We start from the raw sequence: 26,832 nt of genomic DNA, 5'->3' as shown, positions 1-26,832 counted from the left end.
GTATTGCCTGTTATAAAGATTTCCAGCATGAACGACAGGCCACAAAATAATGCCACTCCATGTTATGGCAGTATTAGGGCAGTCAACTAAAGTTATATAATCTATCTGACTGAAAACATTTATCGAAGGGGATCCTTTAACACTGAAGCATTTGCCGTTTTATTTTAATACTTTGTTGATTATCACTTTTAAGTGTAGAGTTTAAAACAGGGGTTAAACGGTATATAGTGGCGGGGGGGGGGGAATTTTACAAACCCATGATGCCAAGGGAGCCTTATTGGCTGGCATAGCAAATCGGAAATACAGGCATGCCCAACTTTCCAATTTCCGCTGCATGCCAGTGAGGCACCCTGCGGGTAGCGGGGGTTTGTAAAATGATCCCCAGTGAGTCCTTTAAAGCCTCAGACTTGTGTCCAATCAGTAGCATTGCCCCCTACAAGAGTGTTGTGGCTATATTCAGGCAAGATTGCTAAAATGGAAAATAGACAGGTTAAAGGTTTTGCTTGTTGCTATTACAAAAAGCCATTATGGTGACGTGAGGTAATTACTTACAGATAAATTGGCTTTAATAGTACATGAGAGGGTTTCTGAGGCACATGGTAGACGGAGAATGAATCAAATCCACCTATAAAATCAACTGAAATCACAACATAATTGTAAATAAATAAGATGTATGAAGAACACCTTTCCATGGTTAAAACAAAGCAACCAAACAGCAATTTTAAATGAAAATATAACAAACTCATCAAGATAAAGTTAAAATGAAAACAAAAAAAAAATAGTTGGGATACAAGAGCATGCAGATAAAATCACACTTTCAACAACGAATTTGAGAAAGTGTTGCTTCAAGTAGAAAGCAGCAGAACTGAAAGGTTCCTTCTCCACTAATTCTAATTCAAGATCATTTGAAACCAGTGGTACAGCACTGTTGCACTTTCAAATGGGCAACTAAATACTGTCAACAATATGACGAGTTGAAGGAGCCTTACATAATATGGGGTTTAACTAAAAATACCCCACTTCCCTCTATTTGACTCAGACTGCCATGTTTTAAATTAAAATACAACCTTTACAGGTGGCTCCATACAGAATTAGACACTGCCAAGGGCTGTGTTTGAATCGCAGGCTTGACATTTATTCTAACTCAATTCCTTGCAATGGCAGATTGAAGGTGTGAGAGAGCTGAATTAACACACATAACTGAAGCCCAGCCTCGGTTAGTCTCTTATTTCCAGCCTCAAGGAGTTACAGCTCATTAACTCAGCAATCTTAAGTCAAGTGCACTTTTCATTTGTTGTTTAGAAGTCAACCATGATTCAAAACTGTTTGAGATTTGCAACCAGACCTAATGCAATTGGGAAGGGGAAGGTAGAGGGCAGCCTTCATCTCTTTTCCTTCCTATTTACAATTTAAGATTATCCCCTATAGAATCAGCAGTGAGCAGATCTGTGCCCATAGAGCCCATACAAAGATAAAAAGGGACACACTGGTACTGTCCATTGTAGATGCATGTCAGTTTAGTTTAAGAAATCATTTCAAAAAGGGTTAGGTACAGTAGTGTTCAAAGAATATGATGCTCTATACCAGACACAGCCCAAAGCAAGTTTGCAGTAAAGCTCTGCATGAAAATATGTAAGTTTTCTCAAAGTTGAACCAATATAAAGTATTAGCCATCTTTAATATTAAACATGTTGTAACAGAAAGACTATTTTAACACTCTACAGGACAGGTAAATAAACTAATGACATTTACATACTGCTACATCCATTTATTTAATAAGTTCCAATTAAAAAGACAAAAGAAAAAAGTCATCAGTTTTCTATGAAGGATTTTGAGTAAAGGGGAGAAGTCAAAACTCTGACAGTTCTGGGTCAAGTTAATAAACCTAAATGTTAGGTTGAGTGGAGAAGGCAAATTAGCTATAATGCAATTAGAGGAGCATGGAGGAGACATGGTGGTCAGTGAACCTGAGACATTTCTGCTAATTGAAACTGGCCTCAACAAAGTTCATAACAAGCTGAAATGTCACATTGAGCAGAGAAGCAAAAATAATTAGAATGTGATTAAGTTAGAATGAAACTGAAGTAACAGTCAATGCGCCACATAATCTATTACCATTGATTATTTTAACAGAATCTGTCCATCATTCCTTATTTGTCTAACTACAACAACGGCAATCACTCCTACTACTTGTAGTGGTGTTACAGTGGTTAGCACAGAATATAGTCAAGGGATAAAAATAGCACTTTAATCAGAACAGATAAACTTTATGCTGGTTGTCTGCAGCTACTGTGCTTGCTTGTACTGATACAAAGACATTCACATGTGCACAAACACATGGACAGATTCATACCTCACAAACACACGCGAGAGGACACGTGAACACATACAGGCAGATAAACAGACACGCAGATATGCATGCACAGATATCTTTACATACACACACATACAGATGTATGCACCCACACATACACAACTACTGAAATTGTATTACTTTACGAGAAAAAAGCTCTTCCTTGTGACAGGACACTATTATAGTTTAAGATTCATGAGATATTTTGTACAATTTTTTTATATCAAGGACTAAAACTCATGGTGCATCAATGGGTTTCTCTCTCAACACCTTTAATGGGGAAAAATAAATAAAAATAATTTGACAGTAGTCACAGAAAATACTTCTCAAACTATTTGAGGACAAGTAGGACGTTCTCCCAGTGTCCTATCCAACATTCCTTCATCAACTAACATCACCAAAACAGGCTATTTGCTGTTGGTAGGGCCTTGATAGTTGCAAATCACGTTTGATCATATAACACCTGCACTGCAAAAATAGTAGTTGCAAAACACTTTGGGACATCCTATGGTGAGAAACAAATACAATTTCTTTCTTTAACTGCCAATAATTTGGGTCAAACCAGCAATATGACAAATATCAAACAGGCACAGTATGGGCTGTTTTTCCGCAGTACAGGGAGCTTTACTCTGCATCTAACCCATACTATACAACACCTGGAAGCGTTTACGCTGACACTAGGTGGAATAGTAAGAAAAAATATTCTATTCCATAGCAACGACATCCCTCACCTTGATGCAAAAATGTTTTTTTTATGTCTGCATGTATTTGGCAGGGATAAGACTGTAATAAAATGCCCTTAGAGACTACATGATAACATGGTGCACTCAAGTAGTTCAACCCTGAGTGATATAAAGTAGTGATTTGAGAGCTGCACAGCCTATAACTAGCCAAGGTCAAAAGATGCTATCTAAGAATGGAAGAAAATAAGACGAATTGGTTATTTCGATGAAAGCAGATAAAGAGAGGTAGTAAAATGTAACAGAGACAATGGCGCTACAAATTTACTTTTTACATTGACTTCAGATTTCTCTGTGCTGTTGAAACTATTTTTTTGAAGGAGGAGGGTAATCTGAACAAACAGATGTGATATAATGCATCTGTTTAATAACACGATACAAAACTCTTTATCCCAGAATAGTATGAAAATGGAGAATGATACCCACAACATGAAACAATAAATCATAGCCAAGGGTGAGGGGAAAATGCTACAAAATGATTTTCACTTCAGACGGTTGACTTCAGGGCAATAAAATGTATTACGGCACAGTGAGAAGGGATGAGATACATTTAAATATCATGCTCGTGCAGAAAAACGTTTTGACGAAGAGGAAACTTTTCCAGGTATGCGCCAGCAGCAAGAAACATGGCCCACCAGCACAAATCGGGAAATTGCAGGCAATGCGCCACAATTTTGCAGTATCTGCTGGTGCCAGGCCAGACTCCACACCATTGACGTGTATTCAAAACATTTAGGCTACACTGCATACCAGAAATTTATTGTAAAATAAATACAGTATTGGTATGAAATTAACTGTGAGAGACTTAAATGAACTCTAAATTACATTATTTTCCTGGTCATCCCCATCCTCAAACTATATTGTGCTTAAATGTTTAAATTCAAAATGAGATGAAGGTGTTTTCTGTATAAAATGTTTTAGGCACCTGTGCTGTTGACTCACAATCAGAATGCAGTGGGTTGAATTCCCAGGCTGATGTCAACTCAACACTCTAAGCATCTCAGCTAACTGATCGTCTCCAGTCCTAATGCTAGGTGTCACATGCTAGGTTTAGCTTTCTGGCTCGAAGTTTGAATTATTTATTTTAAATGGATCAGTTCCTCTGCTAAAATAGCAGGAAGAGGAATTTCAGAGGGACACATTAAGCACTCATATGCTAGTATCCCACAACATTACGTGAGGGACAAGTTTTGATTTCTTCAAACACATTTCTTTAAACAAACTTAGAAATTAAACATACTATTGGAGAAATGCAAGGATACCTGTATGATATTAAATACTGTTCATTTTGAACAACAACATTCATATTCTCCAACCTATCCAGAATGGGTAGAATTGCTGGCTGATTAATTGAACAACAGATGAATACACATCCCAATCCTACTTAATATTTTCGCCTATATAACAATGACTCTATTTCAAAAGTAATTCAAGGTACGTAAAACACTTTGGGATGTTCTGTGAGATGTGATCATGCACAATGATGTGATCATGTTCATTCTAACATTTATTGTTTTGTACAGTTTAAAGCTTTTTTTTATTCGTTCATGGGATGTGGGCGTCGCTGGCGAGGCCAGCATTTATTGCCCATCCCTAATTGTCCTTGAGAAGGTGGTGGTGAGCCGCCTTCTTGAACCGCTGCAGTCCGTGTGGTGAAGGTTCTCCCACAGTGCTGTTAGGAAGGGAGTTCCAGGATTTTGACCCAGTGACAATGAAGGAACGGCGATATATTTCCAAGTCGGACTAGTGTGCGACTTGGATGGGAACGTGCAGATGGTGTTGTTCCCATGTGCCTGCTGCCCTTGTCCTTCTAGGTGGTAGAGGTTGCGGGTTTGGGAGGTGCTGTCGAAGAAGCCTTGGCGAGTTGCTGCAGTGCATCCTATGGATAGTACACACTGCAGCCACAGTGCGCCGGTGGTGAAGGGAGTGAATGTTTAGGGTGGTGGATGGGGTGTCAATCAAGCGGACTGCTTTGTCCTGGATGGTGTCGAGCTTCTTGAGTGTTGTTGGAGCTGCACTCATCCAGGTAAGTGGAGAGTATTCCATCACACTCCTGACTTGTGCCTTGTAGATGGTGGAAAGGCTCTGGGGAGTCAGGAGGTGAGTCACTCGCCGCAAAATACCCAGCCTCTGATCTGCTCTTGTAGCCACAGTATTTATGTGGCTGGTCCAGTTAAGTTTCTGGTCAATGGTGACCCCCAGGATGTTGATGGTGGGGGATTCAGTGATGGTAATACTGTTGAATGTCAAGGGGAGGTGGTCAGACTCTCTCTTGTTGGAGATGGTTATTGCCTGGCACGAATGTCACTTGCTACTTATCAGCCCAAACCTGGATGTTGTCCAGGTTTTGCTGCATGCGGGCACCGTTGCACTGTTTACACAATTCATCCCGAGTAATTTTGATACCAAGAGAAAATCTAGCTCTGGATTGCTTTTGTTATTTTTTTTAAATTATCAAGATCAAAATAATGACAATTTCTAACAGAAATGGAACACATACCTGGTGCACAGTGATTGAATAGCTACCAGAACACAGTAACATTAAATCCTTTCCTTCATTCAGTGGTTACTGCTTCTAATTACAGTCCCCACCACTTACACCATCCTCGCTTATCCCGGACAGCCACCTATATCAGGCAAATGGCGTTAACCGTTTGCCATTATCACAGGCATCAATTACAAAGGTGCCACTTAAACCGTATTAAGCACGTCGACTATTTCGGGAAGTTCAAGCAGCTGTTCGCACAATCTCTGTTAAGGAATTAATACATTACAAACTTTGCAGCACCTTGTTATTGTGAGGAGCCCGAACCCCACCCCAACATTTTCTTCAGGACTCCGATCCGACTTCTTCAGGACCCCGACCCCTATCTTCAGGACCCCGACCCTGGCCCCGACCTTTTCTTCAGGGCCCCGACCCTGGCCTCAATGCTTTCTTCAGGACCCTGGCCCCTACCTTTACTTCAGGGCCCCGACCCTGGCCTCAATGCTTTCTTCAGGACCCTGACCCTGACCTTTTCTTCAGGGCCCCGACCCTGGCCTCAATGCTTTCTTCAGGACCCTGGCCCCTACCTTTACTTCAGGGCCTCGACCCAGACCTTTTCTCAGGACTCCAACCCTGGCCCCTACCTTTACTTTAGGGCCTTGACCTCGACCTTTTCTCAGGACTCCAGCCCTGGCCCCTACCTTTACTTTAGGGCCTTGACCTCGACCTTTTCTCAGGACTCCAGCCCTGGCCCCTACCTTTACTTTAGGGCCTTGACCTCGACCTTTTCTTCAGGACCATGATCCCTCCCCACTTCTTCAGGACCCCAACCCTGACGCTGGATTCACTTAACTGGTTTAGCTTGAAATCTAAAATTACATCCTCTTGCTCCGAGTTGTCCTACTCTAGTTAAGAGCTGTTTTCTATCTACCCCATCGATTTCCACGGGCTTTCTTGGTTACATCAGTTGCCGTGTATAGTGGACAAATCGCCTTGACACCAATGTGCCCGCTGTAAGCGGTGGGAACTGTATAAGAAAGAACTTACATTTATATAGCACCTTTCACATCCTCAGGACATTTTGAAGTGCTTCACAATGAATTACTTTCTGAACCAAAGCACCACAAAGGTTTACAACACAGAAGGAGGCTGTTTGGCCAATCGTGTATGTGCCTAATCTTTTCTATAGCAATCCAAAACTAAATCCACTATGCTCTACCCCATAGCTCTGTATCTTTCTCTGCTTCAAATGTTCTTCCCTGAATCGATTCTTCCCTGAAAAGATGCAATTGACTTTGCTTCAACTATTTTCTGTGGGAAAGCATTCCATGCTCCAGTAACTATTTGTGGCAAAAAAAATCTCCTAACTTCTCTCCTCACTCTCTCAGTGACAGCTTTGCATTTAGAAACAACAAAATATGACATTAAAAACTCCTTTGAACATCCAAATGGCTATTATAGAGTATATCTGTTATTTTTGTAGGCAAACACAACAGCCACTTAGCACACAGCAAGGTCCCACAATAGCAATTAGAGGAATGGCCAGATAATCTGTTTTTAGTGGTGTTGGTGAAGGGATGATCAGTGGCCAGGACACCAGTGAGCACTCCCTGTTCTTCTTCAAAAAATTGATGTGGGACCTTTTACATTCACCTGAACAAGTAAGCAGTACTTCAGTTTAACATTTCATCAAGAAGCCAGCACTTTCAACAATACAAGAATTCCTCAGTACTGCAAAGAAGTGTTAGGCTCGATTATATGCTCAAGCCTAGGGCCTAAAAATTGGATTGCGCTGCGCCTGCCATATTGGTTAAGGCTCCTCTGTGGACATCCAGGGCGTGCGCCTGAAACACAGTGGTCATACAGCCGGCCTCCTTAGGCACGTGCAGTGTGCGCTGCACTGGAATTGCACCCTGAATCAGGCGTAAATGTCTAGACCTAGGAGTGCGGCTTGGCCTCACAACCTTCTGATTCAGAGGTAAGTGTGCTCCTGCTAAGCCAAGCTGACACTGCACTGCATTTTATTCAATACACAACCGTAAAAATTAGTGTTGATAATATTAGCAGACGAATGCTTAACAAGTTCAAATGACATTCCTCCATTCATATTTTAAAAGAGGTATTAACCCATTTATTTTAAATTAATTAGCAACAACTTGCATTTATATAGTGCCTTTAATATTGAGGCAGAGAAGTTTAGGGGGGAATTCCAGAGTGTATGACCCAGACAGCTGAAGGCACAGCTGCAAATGTTGGGGCAAAGGGAGAGGGAGATGCACAAAAGTCAGAGGAATGGAGAGTTCGGGGGGAGGGGGCGATGGTTGTAGTCCTGGAGAGGGTTACAGAGATAGGGAGGGGGAAAGGCCATGAAAAGATGAGAATTATAAATTGGCGGCATTGGGGGACTGGGAGCTAATGTACATCAGCAAGGACAAGGGTGATAGGTAAGCAGGACTTGATGCAGGATAAGATACAGGCAGCAGAGTTTTAGATGCGTTGAATTATATGGAATGTGAAGGCTGGGAGGACGGCCAGGAGAGCATTGGATTAGCTGAGTCTGGAGGTGACAAAACATGGATGAAGGTTTCAGCAGCGGTTTAATTAACGTCTATAGTAAAGGAGCGGACTGACAAAGTCATTAAGGAATTTCTAAGCAGATGTAATTTAATTCCCCTCATTACTAGTCAGAAGAGCTTATTTTGACTACCTTGGGTTGCTATTCTATCTCAGAAGGTTAACACATTGTCTGGTGACACATGCAGTATGCTATAACATGCTAAGAAAGCTAGAGCAACTTAGAAAAAAAACCCTAAAATGAATTTAAATCCACATAGGATCAGTTTCTTTATGGGAATGTATATATTTTCTTTATGAAGGCTTCACTGATGATAATTATCAAGACTGCCAATCACATACAGTCGCATAAAAATGAAATATATTCCATATGAAGAATGCCTTGCAATCCCACGGGGAATGTCACCTCCAGAATTAATCCACAGCTGCGGCCTGTATGTGAGTTTTTTATTATAATACAATACAGTGATATGTTTTTATTGGAATCACAGTGTTACGAGGAGCAGTGAAGTTAGTAACATGGTACTTAAGGCTGAGACTTTCCACTGTTGTGTTGGTGATAGTGCATTAATAAACATTTCACTGCAGCTGTAGCTAGTGTCCTCAAATGCTCTATGTTCAGTATCTTGATATTTTACATGCTGTCCCTTTAATCGCATATGAATCAGCACATGTGAAGAGACCACCTTTTTCTTTCCAAACTATCTACTAATTTAAAGATAGGACACACCCAAAGACAAAGCTGCAGGGGATGCATTAAAGCAGAACATTACAAAATGGCCAGAAGAGGCCAAGGTAAGTTGTTTTAACTAACTTTTCTTAGGATTCCTTGTGGAGCAGGAGGAGCAGGAGTGCTCCCCCGGCCTCCGGAAGGAATTCTTGGGCCTCCCCTTCCCCCGCAGCGGCATATGTTTAAGAATCCCCCCAGCACTTACCTTATGCCAGGAACTATTCTCTTGGGTTCCCGGCGACATCTGGTTCCCGCCCCAATTTCTGCTCCTGCCCCACGGCCCTGACATCATACCCACTGGCTTCGGGCAGGAGACAGATTTGAAAAATTTAAATTAGGCCCAACAGTTAATATCGATCAGGCCTCACTTCCTTCATGACTTTAAAGGAGAAAAACGGTGGATTGGGGTTGGGGGCGGACAGTAAAAAATTTTAAAATCTAAAACCTGCCCCCAAACTTGCCCACTTCCGGTTTTCACGTAGGTGGGACGAGGGGCAGGCAACCAACCCGCTCTTAGGAGGTGGATCGGTCAGTGAAAACTTTCAAGGAGGCTGCAGGCCTCCATTTTGACAGGTTTTTTTCTTTTTAACCCCAGGGGCCGGGATTCCACGGCCTTCTACTTCATGCCACGTGAGAGGAGGCGAGAAGGCCTGAAACTGCAGTTAAGTGCCTTTTTGTAGCACAGCTTGTGGGCCCGGAGGTTCAGGAATGCTTCCCCCAGGCCTAACAAGCCTACCTGCAGTGACCCCTCCCACAATCTCAGACACCCCCCAATGATCTCCGACGTCCGTGATGACCCCTGACCCTGAACCCCCCCCGATGACTGACCCCCCCTCAGAGTCTGAACCTCCCCCCAAATGACTGACCTGCCCCTGGTGACTCCCCCCTCCCCCCAATGACTGATCCCTCCCCCCCCCCCAAATGACTGACACCCCCGGTGACCCCCAAACCCCCTCATCTAACATTTACCTGTTCACGTCCTCTTCCTTCAATCAGGCTGGCTTTGTCAGGCAGGAATCAGTCAAAAAAAAAGACATCCTTACATCAAAATCGTAAGGACGTCCAGGAAACCTGTACTTCCACATTTCCTGTCAGGAATTCCCCACCCCCTCGATAAAATAATGCGTCAGGTGTATCTCCTGCTCCGCGCCCCCACCCCCATCCTGCCCAGAGATAAAATCGACACCCAAATCTTTCCAATAGAACTGTTTTGTCAGCAGTTCATGTAAATAAAATTTATTCCGCAGTTTGAGAAAAAAAATTAAAAATAGAAATTTTACATGTTATGTTGAAAGAGTTTGGTGAAATCAGACTAAGTGAGTAAGGTGAAAACATCCTGGTTGTATATTTGTGCTGGTGTTGGATCTACTGATAACACTGACAATAATATTCTACTGGATCACTCCAGATATGGCTTTAATGTATCAGTTTAAAAGTTCTCAATATTGTACAAATTTGGCCAGTTAAAAATGAGCCAGAATTTGCTGAATAATCCTGAAGAGAAAATTTACTAGGATCCATCAAAGTGGCCTCCCCGACATGTTTTATACTGTAATATCAGCCTTCATATTGTTAACATAAATGAAAACTTCAAACTTTGCCACATATTTAATAATTATTACAAGGCATAATACTATGTTGGCAGTTATAATCTAACACATTTTTAAAATGAATCAAACAAACCTGATTAAGAAAATTAGGCTGAAATGCAAATAATCTGGGTCAGTGGCCATATCAGCTGCTGATAACATTAACTATTGATGGCCTGCCACAGTTAATTATTTAAAATGGTACACCAGGCATGAGTGAAAAAATGAAATATGCAATCTGGGCATTAAAACATTGAATAATTACAGTTGAACTGCACACTAAAAAAACAAAGTCATTTGAGAATAAACTGGGTGTGACCAATATAAAACCAACACATAAAATAAAGAAATTATACCAAAAAATTCACATTGGCAGAGTCAATAAAAAACTAATTCTCCTTAACATGAGATTTTTATCTGTTTTCATTCCATATAAAAAATGATGCAATTTACGTCTGATGTACTTGTACTTAAACATTCAATTTTTGCTGTTCAACCAAAAAGCACACTGAGAGGGGCAGGGAATATAGCAAACAGAATTCCTTGGCATAAAGTGCAATTTCTTTAGTTGTAAAGGGTACAGGAGATAAATCATTGGGGATACTGTGGACATGATTTGATAATCCAACCTACATTTAAAATGTTCTATAAAAGAATTTCCGTCACAGGAACTATATTTATATGAAGACACATTGATAGTATGATGCTTATTTCCACATGAACTGATATGATTCAGGGCCTCAGGCTGATGAAGTACACGCTGTACGTCTCATGAGAAGGTTATAAATTCTACAATTTACTTAACTGTGATATAATCAGTCAAATCTGTCATTTTCCCTGTTCATTAATCCTTTCACCTGAGCTCGGTTTTAATCTGCACCCCTCTTCTCAAATGGGGGAGGGAAGATTAGATGGGAACGAAGGGCAAAGGACGGAGGAGGAGGAAAGGGGATGCAAAGAGGGAAAGGGAGCTGGGGAAGGAAAGAGGGTAGGGGAAGGTTGAGGGGAAGAAAGGGGAAGAGGAGAGGGAAAGATAGAAGATGGGAAGGCGAAGAAGGAAGAAGAGGGAACAGGAAGAAGGAAGAGGTAAGAAGAGAAAGATGAGGTTCTTTCTTAACCTGTCCTCCAGAGACTGTATCTGACCTAGGAATATATTTATGGGCCTAAACTTGGGATGGTGCCATGCCTGTTTTTCAAGCACTCAACGGACACCCAAGCCTCCAATATGACAGGCAGGAAGCACACGCTCATTACGAGCCAGAAGTGCGGCGCCCGCCATATTGGCGTAGGCAGAGAAATAGGCGTCCAGGCCCAACGCCTGAAATATTGGGCTGCCCTGAATGCAGCCACATCTACATGTGGCTGTTTAAAGGGGCCGCTGTAGGCCTCAATCAACATGGTAGGTGTTTAAAATATACTTACCTGAATGTGGAGCCAGGAAGAGCAGGAGCCTCACCCTTCTGGTCTTCGCTACCCTCCTTCCCGATCACCGCCAATCTCCATCCCAGCTACCGCCCCCCCCCCCCCCAATCCCCTTTCTGGTCCCTTTAAGGACTTACCTGTGGGCCGCTGCTGGCGTTGCAGCGAGCTGATCTTCAAGTCCTCTTCTCTGGCGAGCTGCCTGGGATGCTCAATAGGAGGACACAGCTCGCCAGCTCGATGATAATGAGGCCCAAGGCCCAATATTACGTGCGCTTCTGGCCTATCCATTCAGGGATCATTCTCTGCGCTCCTGCGTGCCTGTTTTTGGGTGTGCTCGAATTTCTAGGCCATGGTTTCTCTGTCTCTCTTTTCATAGACCGCAAGCTTAGTTATCTCCCTTCAGCTTGAATACAGATTGACATTTAAGATCTTGATTACAGAAGTAGTTGATAACCAAAGCAATCATTCAAATAAATAGAATAAATACTGAGCCAATGCTTGTTTTGTCAGCAGGAGGAATCATAGATTTATTACTTGCAAAGCCAGGTATATTTGGATCCTCTATTTCATATAGAGTTGGAGTTTTCATCCCTATTTCCAATCACGTTGTTAGGTCACAATCTGCACTGTTCTTCCCAACTGGAGACACTTGTTCCTTACCTAACGCAGTTTAACTAGAAAGAAGTTATCCCACTTGTGGAAAGTTCTGTATCACTCCCATTGGACAGATGTTTCACCCCCTGTCTTCATGAGAGGAGATATAGAATACTCCTCTCTGTACCATTAATGTGGGGTAACTGAGAAGAGGCAACACTCTACTTCATTTACAAATGGCGTTGCTAGGAGGATGCGAAATCACCTTATCCCCACAGGAACCCCAAAAGAGCTTTTAGGATGACTGAAGCCAATATGGTCCAACTAGTTTGTTGTAAGTACAAGCTGAATTATTTTGAAAATAAAATCATGTAATATTATTCCTCATTTTTCCAATATAGTAATAATACTAGATCCATTTTGTATTCATGTATAAATTAAACTGCCCCCATGCTGAATAAAGAATACATCATTGCTAAAAGGCACGGATTGCAATTCAGGGAAATGTGGTATTTAAGTGGAACTTAGATTAACTCTTGAAGAGGAAAAATATTAAAAGATATGTGTAAACAATTAGGGAAATGGAATTAGAGTAGATAGCTCAGTTATGGAGTTGGCACTGGTAGAGGTTCAATGGGCCAAATGGTCTCCTTCTGCACTAACATTTCAATGGTTTTATGATTAAACCAAGCTCAGTATTAAAACTGGAGAATTTAATCAAAATCATCAGGTCTGATGAACTGTATTAGAAAGTAATTGAAAGAGATAAGGATAGGAGTACCGAGCCCAAGGATAGAATGATTTTGCAAGGCATTGGGTGCAAGGGAATGCTATTTCCAAAAATTAAGATAAAAATTAAGATAATCAATATTGGTGCAATAAATACCAGTAAGAATTACAAATTTATAGTTGTGTCACTAATTATGGACAAGATAATCTTGTGGATAATAACTAAAAATATGCTGCCTAATAAATAACTACAATACATATTAAAGAATGACAAATAGTTAGCTATTATGGCAGTAACTTAACCTCAGGGCTCGATTCATGTTCATAAATTGCCTGAGCTCTGTTAATTGAATTAGTAATCACTATCAATTAATTACTCTACCTGTTTTGTGATATGTAAAAATATATAAAACTCTATCATGCAGCCTTCGTATTTCAAAGCATCAAAAGTATATTAAGAAAAGGCCAGTCATTTCCTGCTAGTTTTTTTTAACCTCAATAACTTGACCTCTCACCAAAACCAGGAATGAGAAATTGAAAAGCAGCTGAACTCCACAGAAATTTCTTTCATCAATTAGCCCCTAACTGACCTCAGAATGTGCCTATTTAGGTTTGACACTAACATTTATTTGATTAAAGGTGATGCTAAGAAACAGTCTTCTGACCTTCAGACTCCTTTGAGGTATTTTTCAAGCGATACCTATTCTAACATTGCACAAATACGTGAGGGGGGTGAATTTTCACTTTTATCGTTGGGTGGAAAACAGTTGGTAATTTTACACCCCGCCTAATTTTTGTTTTCGTTGAAGTCAACAGAAACAGATTTCCCTAAAAAGGTAAGTGGCATATTGTATGAAAAATACTGAAACAAGAGTTTTTTTCTACATTTAATTTACATGAACATATTCAAGAATAAATGTATTTTTCAAACTGTCTGTAATAAATAATCATGTGTACCACCATTTTCCAATGGAGAACATTAGTCTTTTCTTTTAAAACCATTTTAAACTGGACTAAAGAAGCTCAATTTATTTTAAAAACTAACCAAGCATGGGCAAATTTATAATCAAGTTTCAGAAAATTGCATCAGTTGGAACTTAGGCGCCAATGGGGTGGCCGAGGTACTGCCCCAATTTCCTCCTGCTGGTTACCCATTTTTCAGGCGAGAAGTGGGCGTCCGTGAGTTGAAAATGTCCCCCTGTGTGTTGGCAAACCAGTTAGGGTACAATTTGGCAGAAGGAGGGGCATATGTGATCCAAGTTCCATTGTTGAAAAAAACAACGTAGAAATATTTTATGCAAAATGCAGCGGACTGCGCCGCCACTCTTCAAATGGTCTTATACACTTTTTGTCTTGTAAAAAATGTTTTCCCAGGATGATGCCCCTTTAAAAGCAAGGTCTTTGGGTTGGAAAATCCCACCTAAGATGAATTTATCATAGTTTCATTTTAAATGGAAGGTTATGAATAGGGATGCTGGTTTAATTTAAGAGATTTACTGATGATTGCAATAGGTTGAATGGATTAGAACCTCCCTCCACAACCTTGGAAAAGTTTGAAGTCAGTGTTTCTTTCAACAACTTACATTTATATAGCAAGTTTAATTAAGCAAAATGTCCCAAGCTGCTCCATAGTTCGCGGTCAGACCTTGGCAGGAGAGGAATTAAGGAGGTGAGCAAAGGTACAGCTGAAGAGATAGATTATAAGGAGCCTCTTAAAGGTGGGAGGGATGAAACAAGGTGGAAGGGTTTGAGTAGAGAGGTCCAGAGTGTGGGGGCAAGACTGAACCAAAAATGTGGAAAAAAGGTAAAAACACTCAGCTCCATGTTCCAGCATTTTGAGTTTTTATTTCAGCCCCATATTTGCCTGATACCTACAACTTGCCTGTTAAATTTGTGATAACACTGCTTTCCCTGAATAAAATGTTATTCTACAGTAATATGGAGGCAGTGTTCATTCTCTGCCAAACACTGAAACTTATCAGGAATAATGCTTTACATTACATTGTTGCATCCAATGTTTCTTCGATAATATTCCTTTCTAAATAAAAATCCAACAAAAGGCACTGCCCAAACCCGGATTCAGAACAACTGAAAAAAATTGCTAAAATAAGCAATGACAATCACGCTAGCACCAGAAACCTTGATAATGAACAATTTCTCTTCCACTTGATTTAGTTTAAAGGTTTAATTTTTTAATGCTCGTCAATCTTTAAACTTAACCTGGTTTTGATGAGTTGAGCTGATCAGGAAGGGCGTCGTCTGCTTCCATTTTTTCTTCCATTTTAACTATATATTTTACACACACAGAAACAAATCAATGATGTATTTGTTGCAGCTGCTATAGCTCTGTGACTGCTAACTCTTCTCCTTTAGTGCCAGAAGCCAATGGAGCTGAAACCTATAATTCACATGGGCTTGAAAGAGGAAAGCCCAGTACACTTTCTCACTGAAAGCAGCTACAGCTGGCCCACTTCACACATAACCTGTCTCACTCTAATTAAGCAGTTAACAGTTTCACACACCACTACTTACAGCTGTCTTCTTCCTCTGTAAAGACACTGATAACGTAACAGGCATAGACAAATCCAACGAGCTGCAAGGGAAAGAAGAAAAGCTTAAAAATAATATTTTTATGTGATGTTGCAGCCCTTTATAACCAATACATTTATACTCAAAACTGTATCTCCAATCTTGATATCCGATTGGTGCAATAGACTATCCTCCACTAAATGATTCTCCTCAGCAACTATGTTATCACAAATGATATGCTAGAGTGCTTCAGAAGGTTCTATTATTGGTGTGAAGCTATAAGTAATGCATGTTATAGCAAGTCTCTCAGTACATCAGCCTGTTAGGGAGTTACTGGGTGTAGATTTGATTGTGCTTTCAATATCTCGAATGTAGATTATAGTAACTGTAATGTACTCATTAAATCCAAGAATTAGTACCACAATAATTCACTATATGTCTCTACATTTATCTATGAAATCTTTTGGATTGTTTCCAATATTGCTCAGACTTTTAATATATTAGATATTCATCAACCAGGATGCATTTTTAGCAAAATACTGTTACAACTGGCAGGTCTCCTGTAGCATTGCTCATGGATAGTCTGCGGTCTGCACTGCAGAAAGAATGTTTTGCTGCTAACCTAGCCTGTGCCTTTAAGGGCATTGCTCAAATGCTCCATGTGGTGAAGTGGTCTGAATAGGAAAATCCGGGTAATTATAGTTGTTTGTAAGACCCTGAGGTCAATCAGAGGGCAATTGTAACCGTATAAATTTCTGGCCTGCAGAACAGAAGACCGTATAAATTTCTGGCCTGCAGAACAGAAGTCTCAAAAAAAGACTGATTTGCACCTGTGACAACATGTGATATCTTGAGGTGATGTCTAAAGTGTGACAGACATATGTTGGATACAAGACATTTATGTTTATAATAATATAGTACAGCCATTCTTATCATATGTAATCTAATGATAAGCAACTTATCTGTCCTGGCCTGCCACATTTAAAAGCAGTCCACTACTATGTATTACAGTAAGTACCAAGAAAGGTCATTAACATTTAGCACATTTAGAAATATTTATGAATAAATAATACTAGAAATTGATTGTCATTGGCTGTACTAGTTGGTGATAATGGAAATCCATTCCATTTTGATCAAGAAATACACTCCTGTTTTAGGCTAGTCAAAGTTCAGCATCTACAACTCATGCACAATGCCTGCATCCTTACCCAAAGATCTGCACCTGCATCACCCCCATCCTTGCCAAGCTCCACTGACTTCCCGTGTCCCAGGGAACTGACTTTAAGATCCTCATTCTTGCCTTCAACTCCCTCCATGGACTCATTCCGCCCCACATCAGTGATCTTTTCCAGCTGTAAATTCCTGCTTGCATCTTCTGTTTCTCTGCCACCGGCCTACTCCTGTACTCCACCATCAGTGCCAACTCCTTGAGCCACTACACCCTGTCCTCTGGAACTTCCTCCTTCAACACCTCTGCCTTGTTACTTCCTTCCCTACTTTCAAAAAGCCTCCTTAAAAAAAAAATCATCACCTCTTTGACTATGCTTTCACCTCCCACCCCTCTTCCCTTCTGCTTTGTGTTCACTGCTCTATAAAATACCCTGAGTCTGTGAGGAATACAACAGAAATGAAAGCTGTTGAATTCCTGGGAAGCTGCTAAAGAGTCACCATTGACCTATAAGGATTCATCATTACCTACCTATAATCTTTTACCTTTCGAATCGTTGACATCATTAGTACAAACAATAACCTGTGGTAACTACATTAGGTGGATTTCTTTCAAATTCTCTATAAATTACCCAAGATGTATGAATATTAGCAATATCATCTGGGGAAAAGTATTTGGCGCAACTAGAATTCTCCCCATAAATTTTCATACTGTGAACACTTTAAACAAGATGCTAAGGTCCTAACTGATAAAACTGAGTCAGAATCAGGGTTTCAAAACCACCCAGAAAATTTAGATTAATGCCTGGCTATGGTCAAAACGGCCTTTTATACTGGTTTTCTTTTAATTCAGATTCTGGGAGTCTGGCATCTATGCTGTTAAATCCATATTCTGTAGATCAGCAGCTCAGAGACTCTAAATTAAAGGAAAACCATTATAAAAGCAGTGAAAGATATAAAGGCTAATTCGACAAATGTGTGCTACCAGTGGAGAGCCTCACCCGCATGTATTGGGAAATCGCAGGTGCACTGCCCAAGATTTTCCCTCCATCAGTTTTCATGGACAGGAAGTTGCAGGCAGCAATTTCCCGATCAGCGTAACCAGCTCGAAAGGCTCACCATCGGTAGTGTGCATTGGCACAATTATTCCTTTAATATTCACTCCTTGTCACGGTGCCCTCTGTGACTATTGGAATTTAAGTAGAAAATAAAGCTAACGAGCAATGACTTGTTCCCTTATTGGTTATGTTAACAGATACCTATAGTGTTTAGCAACATGCATGGAATTGAAAAGAACTGATATGTTTTTAAAAGCTCAAAGGCACTACTGAAAGCATGAGCTTGTTATGCAGTTGATTGCACCAAGCTGTCTAGTCACAGCTGGATCAGTACAATGCATCCTTCCCTATCTCATCTCTGATCAATTTGCATTTTATCAGCATGGATTGTGCTTCCACAAAGTCAGAATAAAGAATGTGGTGACAGATGAGCTATAATTGCACATTTCCAATGCTGTCAGGAAAAATATATCATGGCACTGAAACAATGATAACATCATTTGATTTTACAAAGAAATTATAGGCCAGTCACATGAAGCTCCTCTGCAATGTTCTCCTTATTAATGCTTATTGTGATCACTCCCAAGTCCCCTTTTGCATTTTGACAGCTAACTACAGATTTGTATTCTATGTTCTTCTATCTCATCCCAGATCTTCAAACATGATAAAACTTGCTGAACAGATTTTTTTTTCCCTGAACATGTCAAATTAATTATAAAAGGCTAACTGAATCATTAATGCATACCAATTTCATGCTAAGATATGCATAGAAAGGTTTGGCATATATGGAACCAATTTCATAGGACAAGAATTCAGAACCCGGACAGTGGCATAACTGCCACCTAGGCCAGTGCTAATGTACATTTTGGACCTAGAGTTAGGGTAAACAGATGGAAGTAGCATTGCTAGAGAGATAATAATGTTTGCACTTTGTTAGGGGAAAGATTCTGACACCACCCTCCAAAACCTGGATACAAGCCTTTACATTTTTCTTTACATCAAATAACGTGAAGTTGATGACAGAATAACACAGCATTTTGGTGCCCCAGTCATCAGTATCATGTGTATTTGCACCAGTGATCCTCAACATACTAAATCACTGAACTCAGTCATGCCACCGTACTGAGGGGATTGGGCACCTGCCCACATTAAAGGAGGGGAAGAAAATTCAAAGAGACTCCTCCCCCATGTCATATTTGAGCATCCCACTTTCGGAGCGATATTAAAATGAGGGCTGACACTTGGAATGGCCTCTGGATCACAGATGGTGCATAGCACAGTTGAAAAGGAGTAGGGAGAAAACTTGCATTAGTACCTCCTCCCATAAAAAAATCTGATGCTACAAAAGGTGGGGGGAGAGGGGGTTAAATGCGTCTACAGATGTACACCATAGGAAAAAGTGTCTGCGTCATGAAATGCAGTGCAGGTATACAAACTGAGGGGCTAAAGTTCCTTGAGCCCTGCTCCACCACTGGAAGCGCAGTGGGCAAGACTTATGGCCGCCAGTCTGGCTTTATGTTAATCCTGTCCCAAATCCTGGGGATGGGGTAATTAGTATAAAAAGTATGGGTGCCCATGCCATTTATGGCAGTTCCTGGGTGCCTACTCCATGGGAGCCAAAAGAATCAGAGTGGTTCCATGAAGCTCCATTGACCAAGGAGTAACATTTTTTGTCATAAAAAATGCTGGCAATTTCTCCATAGTTGTTTTCTTAATGGCAATTGATTGCAGAAAGATTGATTGCCGCTAGCAAACCTGCATTAGGCCCACGGCTCCATATTACTGATTCAGTGCAACGGCTTCATGCAGGCATACTTCACCTTGGCCGCAGTAAAAATGAAACTGGATAGAGTTCTGGTGAGGTATGTCATCCCACCAGTTCTGCCACTTTGAGTGATGTCATGACAGAAGAGGGCAATATGGATCTGCAACCACCCTACGACATTGAATACCCTGCCATCAACTCACCGTGCCGTACATTGCCCCTTTGCTTTTAGTTTTTAATTGGCTTAAAAAATACATAATTTATAAAAAATATGCAGGTGACCCTTAAGTGCCAGTTATTTTCCACATTAAAAGTGTCTTCTCTTAACCTGTACTTCCTTTCCTGGACCAGGAAGCAATTTTGCCCAAGGACACCTATGATGGAATTACTCTTCGTTTTAGAGAGATTCATTTAACCATTTCCAAGGAACATCATTTTTGTCTTGCAAGCAATTTTTTTTACAATATGTGCAAATATGAATTGTGCTTGTGTCACCATGACTTAGTTGGTAGCACTTCACCTCGGAGTCAGAACGTGTGAGTTCAAGCTCCGCTCCAGGACTTGAGCATACAAACTAGGCTCATGCACCGACCAAGCACTGAGACAGTGTTGCACCTTTGGATGAGATATTAAACTGAAATCCCGTCTGCCAGTTCAGGTGGACATAAAAGATTCTATGGCACTATTGGAAGAGCAGGGAGTTCTCCTCGTTCTGGCTAACATTTCTCCCTCAACCAACATCAGCAAAATTCAGCAAGCAACAATGATCTTAGAAACCCTTATAGGGATGTACTGCAAGGCACCTATAATCTGTCAAAAGATCTTCAGTGTTGCTTCAGGATGCCAGTGTTATACTCTGTAATGATCCTGTTGGCTTAATAGGATTCAGTGTATTTGCACTTTGCTGCTGCAGAAGTGTCATTAGTCAGAAAGGAAGAGGGAGCCTTAGTCTCTAAGGAGCCATCCTTCTAGTCTACCTTTGCCTTTAAATCAGCCTGGCACAAATGACTACCTTAAAATGAAAGTAGTGTGATTGTTGCCTGGGAAGTGGGCATTGATCTAAATAATATGGTGTTGGTGGTCAACGTTGCAACAGAACCCTTTTCATAGGCATTGTGCCCAAGGAAAACAGGAATTTCCAAGCTGATTTGCATTGTATTTGAATTTGAAATGAAGATGTGTTGTGTGCAAGAAAATGCAATGCCAGCAGGCAACCAGGCAAGGAATTTAGCACAATGTGCAATGAGGGCAGGTACTTATCCTGCCACAAATTTCCAGGCTATGGTGTCTGCTGCAGTTCATATGACTCCTGAGTGACCATGATGGGAGAGGCTTTGGAACTGCACAGTCAAAGAATTGCACCTACATGAAAACCAGTCCAAAAAGAAAACAATAGCCCTTTTAGGGGAATTGACTACATTAATGATAGCTTTAAGTCAAATGCTGTGCATTTGTAAAAAGTGATAATGGATCTTGTACAGCTAAAAATGAAAAATCAATATATACAAGTAACAAATGAATTCTGAGCACTGAAGTTATTCTTGTCTTGTTAACCCACCCTACAGAATAAGTTGATAAAAAAATAAATTTTCTCATGCTAACTCTATAATCAACCTTTTTAATTTTATAGTTAAATATAAAATTATACACAAAGTCACTGAATACATCATACAACAACCAGATACCAGCATTGACTAAGTTATCTTTCCATCCATTCAATGTTCCTACTTCTGTCCAAACAATTTGTTCCAACAAGTGCACTTAAGAGTTGTAAATTAGCACATACAAATGTATTCATAGAAGATAACTAAATGATTGTACAGGGTCTGTACATTCTCTTGCAGAATTTTACATTAGCAAGGATTCCCCAGGTACCTTACTTTCATTGTAGAGGAACTTTTCTAAGTCCACAATGTAGCTTCCAACTAAATACTTAAGGTATTCAGAGCAATTCAGTGATCCATTGTGTGCTGTACAGTTTACACAGCTCTACAAAATCCATTATGGAAAACAGACTCCTGGCCACTCAAGATGGTCACATAATAGGCTAAACGCAGTAGCTAAGATTTTCCTCTGGGACAGGTTTGCCATCTTAAGAGGGTCGGCTTGGCACGTTTGCTTGCCGCCCCATTTTCCTGAATTGTGGGCCGTTAGTTATGCAGGGATGACTCCTGTCAAATCCCCACCAGCAAGACAGAGCACACCACTGCCAAGGGAACAAGATGCTGCAGGTCTGCAGTGGGACCAGCACGAGAGGAGTCCAAATTTAAGGGGGCAGAAAGGATCAGAAATCAGCTTTCAGTTTTTTGTTGAGGCCATGGATTGAGTTGAATGATCCATCTGGTGTGTGGTTGAGGCCTGAGAAGATGATGCCACCACTACTAAGCCCTGTCCCTTCGAAAGGGAGTGCAGGGTGGCAATTCGCCAAGGATATCCCCAGAGAGGCAACTAAACATCTCAGAGAAAGGTAATGCTACAGCAGTCAGCCTACTCAAAGGAAGAGGTCATATTTTCAGAGAACTAGCTGAATGCTGAAACTTGTCGGTGATTTTAAAAATGGAAACTTCACCTTGCTAAGCTGAACTGTATTCTTAGACAATGAAGAATGTCAGTAGGAAAAAACCCAAACAAGGCTGAGATACTGTGATACACTTAAGAACCAAGTACTTATTTTAATTCTTGATGCTTAATCTTATGGTTTGGTATCAGTTGTGCTTTCATAGATGATGTTAATTAAAGTGGCGTTAGTTAATTCATCACTGTTCCCAACTTCATCCTTGATGATTGGCAAGTAGGGGTATTATATTCAGCATTGTACTCTGTTCTAGTTGCAATTAGTTTGGGCTTGAGTTAACGCAATTTGGACGAAGTTAGGTGATTCAGTTCAACGGTAAGCTAGTTTGACATCTTACAAACCTTAGACATAAGTAGTAAATCTCTAACCCAATTCTCTGGTGTGACAGTGTATGAAATAGTTTCATCTTATGTTACAGCTGTCCAGAACTCTGGTTAGACCCCATCTGGAGCATTGCATTCAGTTCTGGGCACCGCAACTCCGAAAGGATATACTGGCCTTGGAGGGGGGGGGAAGCGCAGATTCACCAGAATGATAGTGGGGCTAAAAGGGTTAAGTTATGAGGTCAGGTTGCATAGACCAGGCTTGTATTCCCTTGAATATAAAAGATTAAGGGGTGATCTAATTAAGATGATTAAAGGAGTGGAGAGAAACTATTTCCTCTGGTGGAAGAGTTCAGAATAAGGGGGCATAACCTTAAAATTAGCGCTAGGCCATTCAGGGTTGATGGCAGAAAGCACTTCTTCATGCAAAGAGCAGTGGAAATCTGGAACTCTCTCCCCCAAAAAGCTGTTGAGGCTAGGTCAATTGAAGATTTCAAAATTGAGATTGATAGATTTTTGTTAGGCAAGGGTATTAAGGGTTATGGAACCAAGGTGGGTAGATGGACTTAAGAAACAGGTTAGGCATGATCTAATTGAATGGCGGAACTGGCTCGTGGGGCTGAACGGCCTACTTCCGTTCCTATGTTCCAATCTGATACCCTTTGATTAATATTCACCACATATTTTACCATGAATTCAACCCTACAAGACATTTGTTGATGTGACAAGTGTTATATAAATTTTGCACTTGTAATTCAATTTTAATCATTGGCGGAAAACTCCTTCAAATGAACAATGGGTAAATACCCTGCATGGTTGGCTTCTGATCCATACAGACCACGGCAACATCCTTGCCAACACATACAGTTCTCAAAGTGATTTCTCACACATCACCCAAGCATGAGGTAATGCCAAAGCAAAGCCAAAGGAGTGACTTCTTTGACTCGGCAATATCTTTAAACTCCCAGCTGGTGAATGTTGACGTTAATGAGAGGACCTCATTCAATCCATAGTTTCTGCTGAATTAGCTGAACTCAACCAAGGCAGTGATGGAGAAATTACAACTGGCCTCCTTGTCCTAGGCTGGGGGGAGGGGGGATATCAGCCAGTGGAATAGCTTCCAGAGTTGAATGGCTTCCCAGTGTTCCCTGTCTCTAAGTTCAATCACTGAAGCGTGACACTTGGACAAAGTGCTGAAGGCTGCTGGCAATATTGGAGCTGTAATTTGGCAGGAGTTAGTGGCTCCTGCAGAGAGGAACGAAAAAGCAGAAAAAAATGGTGTTTGTCACAGTATAAATCAGATCAGACAAAGTTAAAGAACCATCTCTGGTTTTGAGTGTTAAAATGTTTGCACTCTTTCAGTAATACAACTGAACTTCACTTGATAGGTTTAACCCAACTACTGGCTAGGTTTTTCCTCCAAATTTCATTATAATGTATTGTGAGCAAGGTAGCATTCTCTAGACATTATTTATGGTTCAAACATCTATTAATTATAATCCATTCTCCATAGTAACTAAACTACTCAGCTTACAGTGCAACAGCTGGCAGTAGCTGCCTTCAGCTATGAAGAACAAAATTCCACAATGCACAGGAGGAAAACTGCACCATCATGTGTAGGTTAGAGCGCTTACAAAACTATAATCCTAATATTTGTCTCCCCCTTCGACCAGGGGCTGGACAGACGCAGCGTGCCTGAAGTGCACCGTGTCTGTCCAGGCTTCAGCGCTTGACTTTGATAGGCCAGGTCATTTCCATGGCCCAGTCATGCTCTTTGTGCAGGCCTTTTTTTAAATTCGTTCATGGGATGTGGGCGTTGCTGGCAAGGCCAGCATTTATTGCCCATCCCTAATTGCCCCCGAGAAGGTGGTGGTGAGCCGCCTTCTTGAACCGCTGCAGTCCGTGTGGTGAAGGTTCTCCCACAGTGCTGTCAGGAAGGGAGTTCCAGGATTTTGACCCAGCGACGATGAAGGAACGGCGATATATTTCCAAGTCGGGATGGTGTGTGCCTGCTGCCCTTGTCTTTCCAGGTGGTAGAGGTCGTGGGTTTGGGAGGTGCTGTCAAAGAAACCTTGGCGAGTTGCTGCAGTGCATCCTGTGGATGGTACACACTGCAGCCACTGTACGTCGGTGGTGGAGGGAGTGAATGTTTAGGGTGGTGGATGGGGTGCCAATCAAATGGGCTGCTTTGTCCTGGATAGTGTCGAGTTTCTTGAGTGTTGTTGGAGCTGCACTCATCCGGGCAAGTGGAGAGTATTCCATCACACTCCTGACTTGTGCCTTGTAGATGGTGGAAAGGCTTTAGGGAGGCAGGAGGTGAGTCACTCGCTGCAGAATACCCAGCCTCTGACCTGCTCTTGTAGCCACAGTATTTACGTGGCTGGTCCAATTAAGTTTCTGGTCAATGGTGACCCCCCCAGGATGTTGATGGTGGGGGATTCGGGGACGTGGTTAGATTCTCTCTTTTTGGAGATGGTCATTGCCTGGCACTTATCTGGCGCGAATGTTAATTGCCACTTATCAGCCCAAGCCTGGATGTTGTCCAGGTCTTGCTGCATGCGGGCACAGACTGCTTCATTATCTGAGGGGTTGCAAATGAAACTGAACACTGTGCAATCATCAGCGAACATCCCCATTTCTGACCTTATGATGGAGGGAAGGTCATTGATGAAGCAGCTGAAGATGGTTGGGCCTAGGACACCGCCCTGAGGAACTCCTGCAGCAATGTCCTGGGGCTGAGATGATTGACCTCCAATGACCACTACCATCTTCCTTTATGCTAGGTATGACTCCAGCCACTGGAGAGTTTTCCCCCTGATTCCCATTGACTTCAATTTTACTCGGGCTCCTTGGTGCCACACATGGTCAAATGCTGGCTTGATGTCAAGTGTAGTTACTCTCACCTCACCTCTGGAATTCAGCTCTTTTGTCCACGTTTGGACCAAGGCTGTAATGAGGTCTGGTGCTGAGTGGTCCTGGCGGAACCCAAACTGAGCGTCGGTGAGCAGGTGCCGCTTGATAGCACTGTCGACGACACCTTCCATCACTTTGCTGATGATTGAGAGTAGACTGATGGGGCAGTAATTGGCCGGATTGGATTTGTCCTGCTTTTTGTAGGCAGGACATACCTGGGCAATTTTCCACATTGTCGGGTAGATGCCAGTGTTGTAGCTGTACTGGAACAGCTTGGCTAGAGGCGCAGCTAGTTCTGGAGCACAAGTCTTCAGTACTACAGCCAGGATGTTTTCTGGGCCCATAGCCTTTGCTGTATCCAGTGCACTCAGCCGTTTCTTGATATCACGTGGAGTGAATCGAATTGGCTGAAGACTGGCTTCTGTGATGGTGGGGATATCGGGAGGAGGCCGAGATGGATCATCTACTCGGCACTTCTGGCTGAAGATGTTTGCAAACCCATCAGTCTTGTCTTTTGTACTCACGTGCTGGACTCCACCATTATTGAGGATGGGGATATTTACAGAGCCTCCTCCTCCCGTTAGTTGTTTAATTGTCCACCACCATTCATGACTGGATGTGGCAGAACTGCAGAGCTTTGATCTGATCCGTTGGCTGTGGAATCGCTTAGCTCTGTCTATAGCATGTTGATTCCGCTGTTTAGCATGCATGTAGTCCTGAGTTGTAGCTTCACCAGGTTCGCACCTCTTTTTTAGGTACGCCTGGTGCTGCTCCTGGCATGCTCTTCTACACTTCTCATTGAACCAGGGTTGATGCTCTGGCTTGTTGGTAATGGTAGAGTGAGGAATATGCCGGGCCATGAGGTTACAGATTGTGCTGGAATACAAATCTGCTGCTGGCCCACAGCGCCTCATGGATGCCCAGTTTTGAGCTGCTAGATCTGTTCTGAATCTATCCCATTTAGCACGGTGGTAGTGCCACACAACACGTTGGATGGTGTCCTCAGTGTGAAGACGGGACTTTGTCTCCACAAGGGCTGTAACGTGGTCACTCCTACCAATACTGTCATGGACAGATGCATCTGCGACAGGTAGATTGGTGAGGACGAGGTCAAGTAAGTTTTTCCCTCCTGTTGGTTCGCTCACCACCTGCCGCAGGCCCAGTCTAGCAGCTATGTCCTTCAGCACTTGGCCAGCTCGGTCAGTAGTGGTGCTACCGAGCCACTCTTGGTGATGGACATTGAAGTCCCCCACCCAGAGTACATTCTGTGCCCTTGCTACCCTCAG

At 41.8% G+C, this 26,832-nt stretch overlaps 1 protein-coding gene across 1 annotated transcript in view; it reads right to left on the bottom strand.

The window, feature by feature from the left end:
* LOC137335445 (sodium/potassium-transporting ATPase subunit beta-1-interacting protein 3-like) overlaps positions 1-26,832 on the bottom strand; it is a 153,888-nt gene that overhangs the window by 3,341 nt on the left and 123,715 nt on the right. The window contains exons 5-6 of the mRNA XM_068000797.1: positions 15,749-15,809; positions 553-637 (exon numbers count right to left, since the gene is read on the bottom strand). Of these exons, the coding sequence (XP_067856898.1) occupies positions 553-637; positions 15,749-15,809 (146 nt within the window). The remainder of the gene's footprint in view (positions 1-552; positions 638-15,748; positions 15,810-26,832) is intronic.

Source organism: Heptranchias perlo, chromosome 19, assembly GCF_035084215.1.
Source record: "Heptranchias perlo isolate sHepPer1 chromosome 19, sHepPer1.hap1, whole genome shotgun sequence".
In the NCBI taxonomy this organism is placed as follows: Eukaryota; Metazoa; Chordata; class Chondrichthyes; order Hexanchiformes; family Hexanchidae; genus Heptranchias; species Heptranchias perlo.
This window is presented reverse-complemented; position numbering and strand designations above follow the sequence as displayed.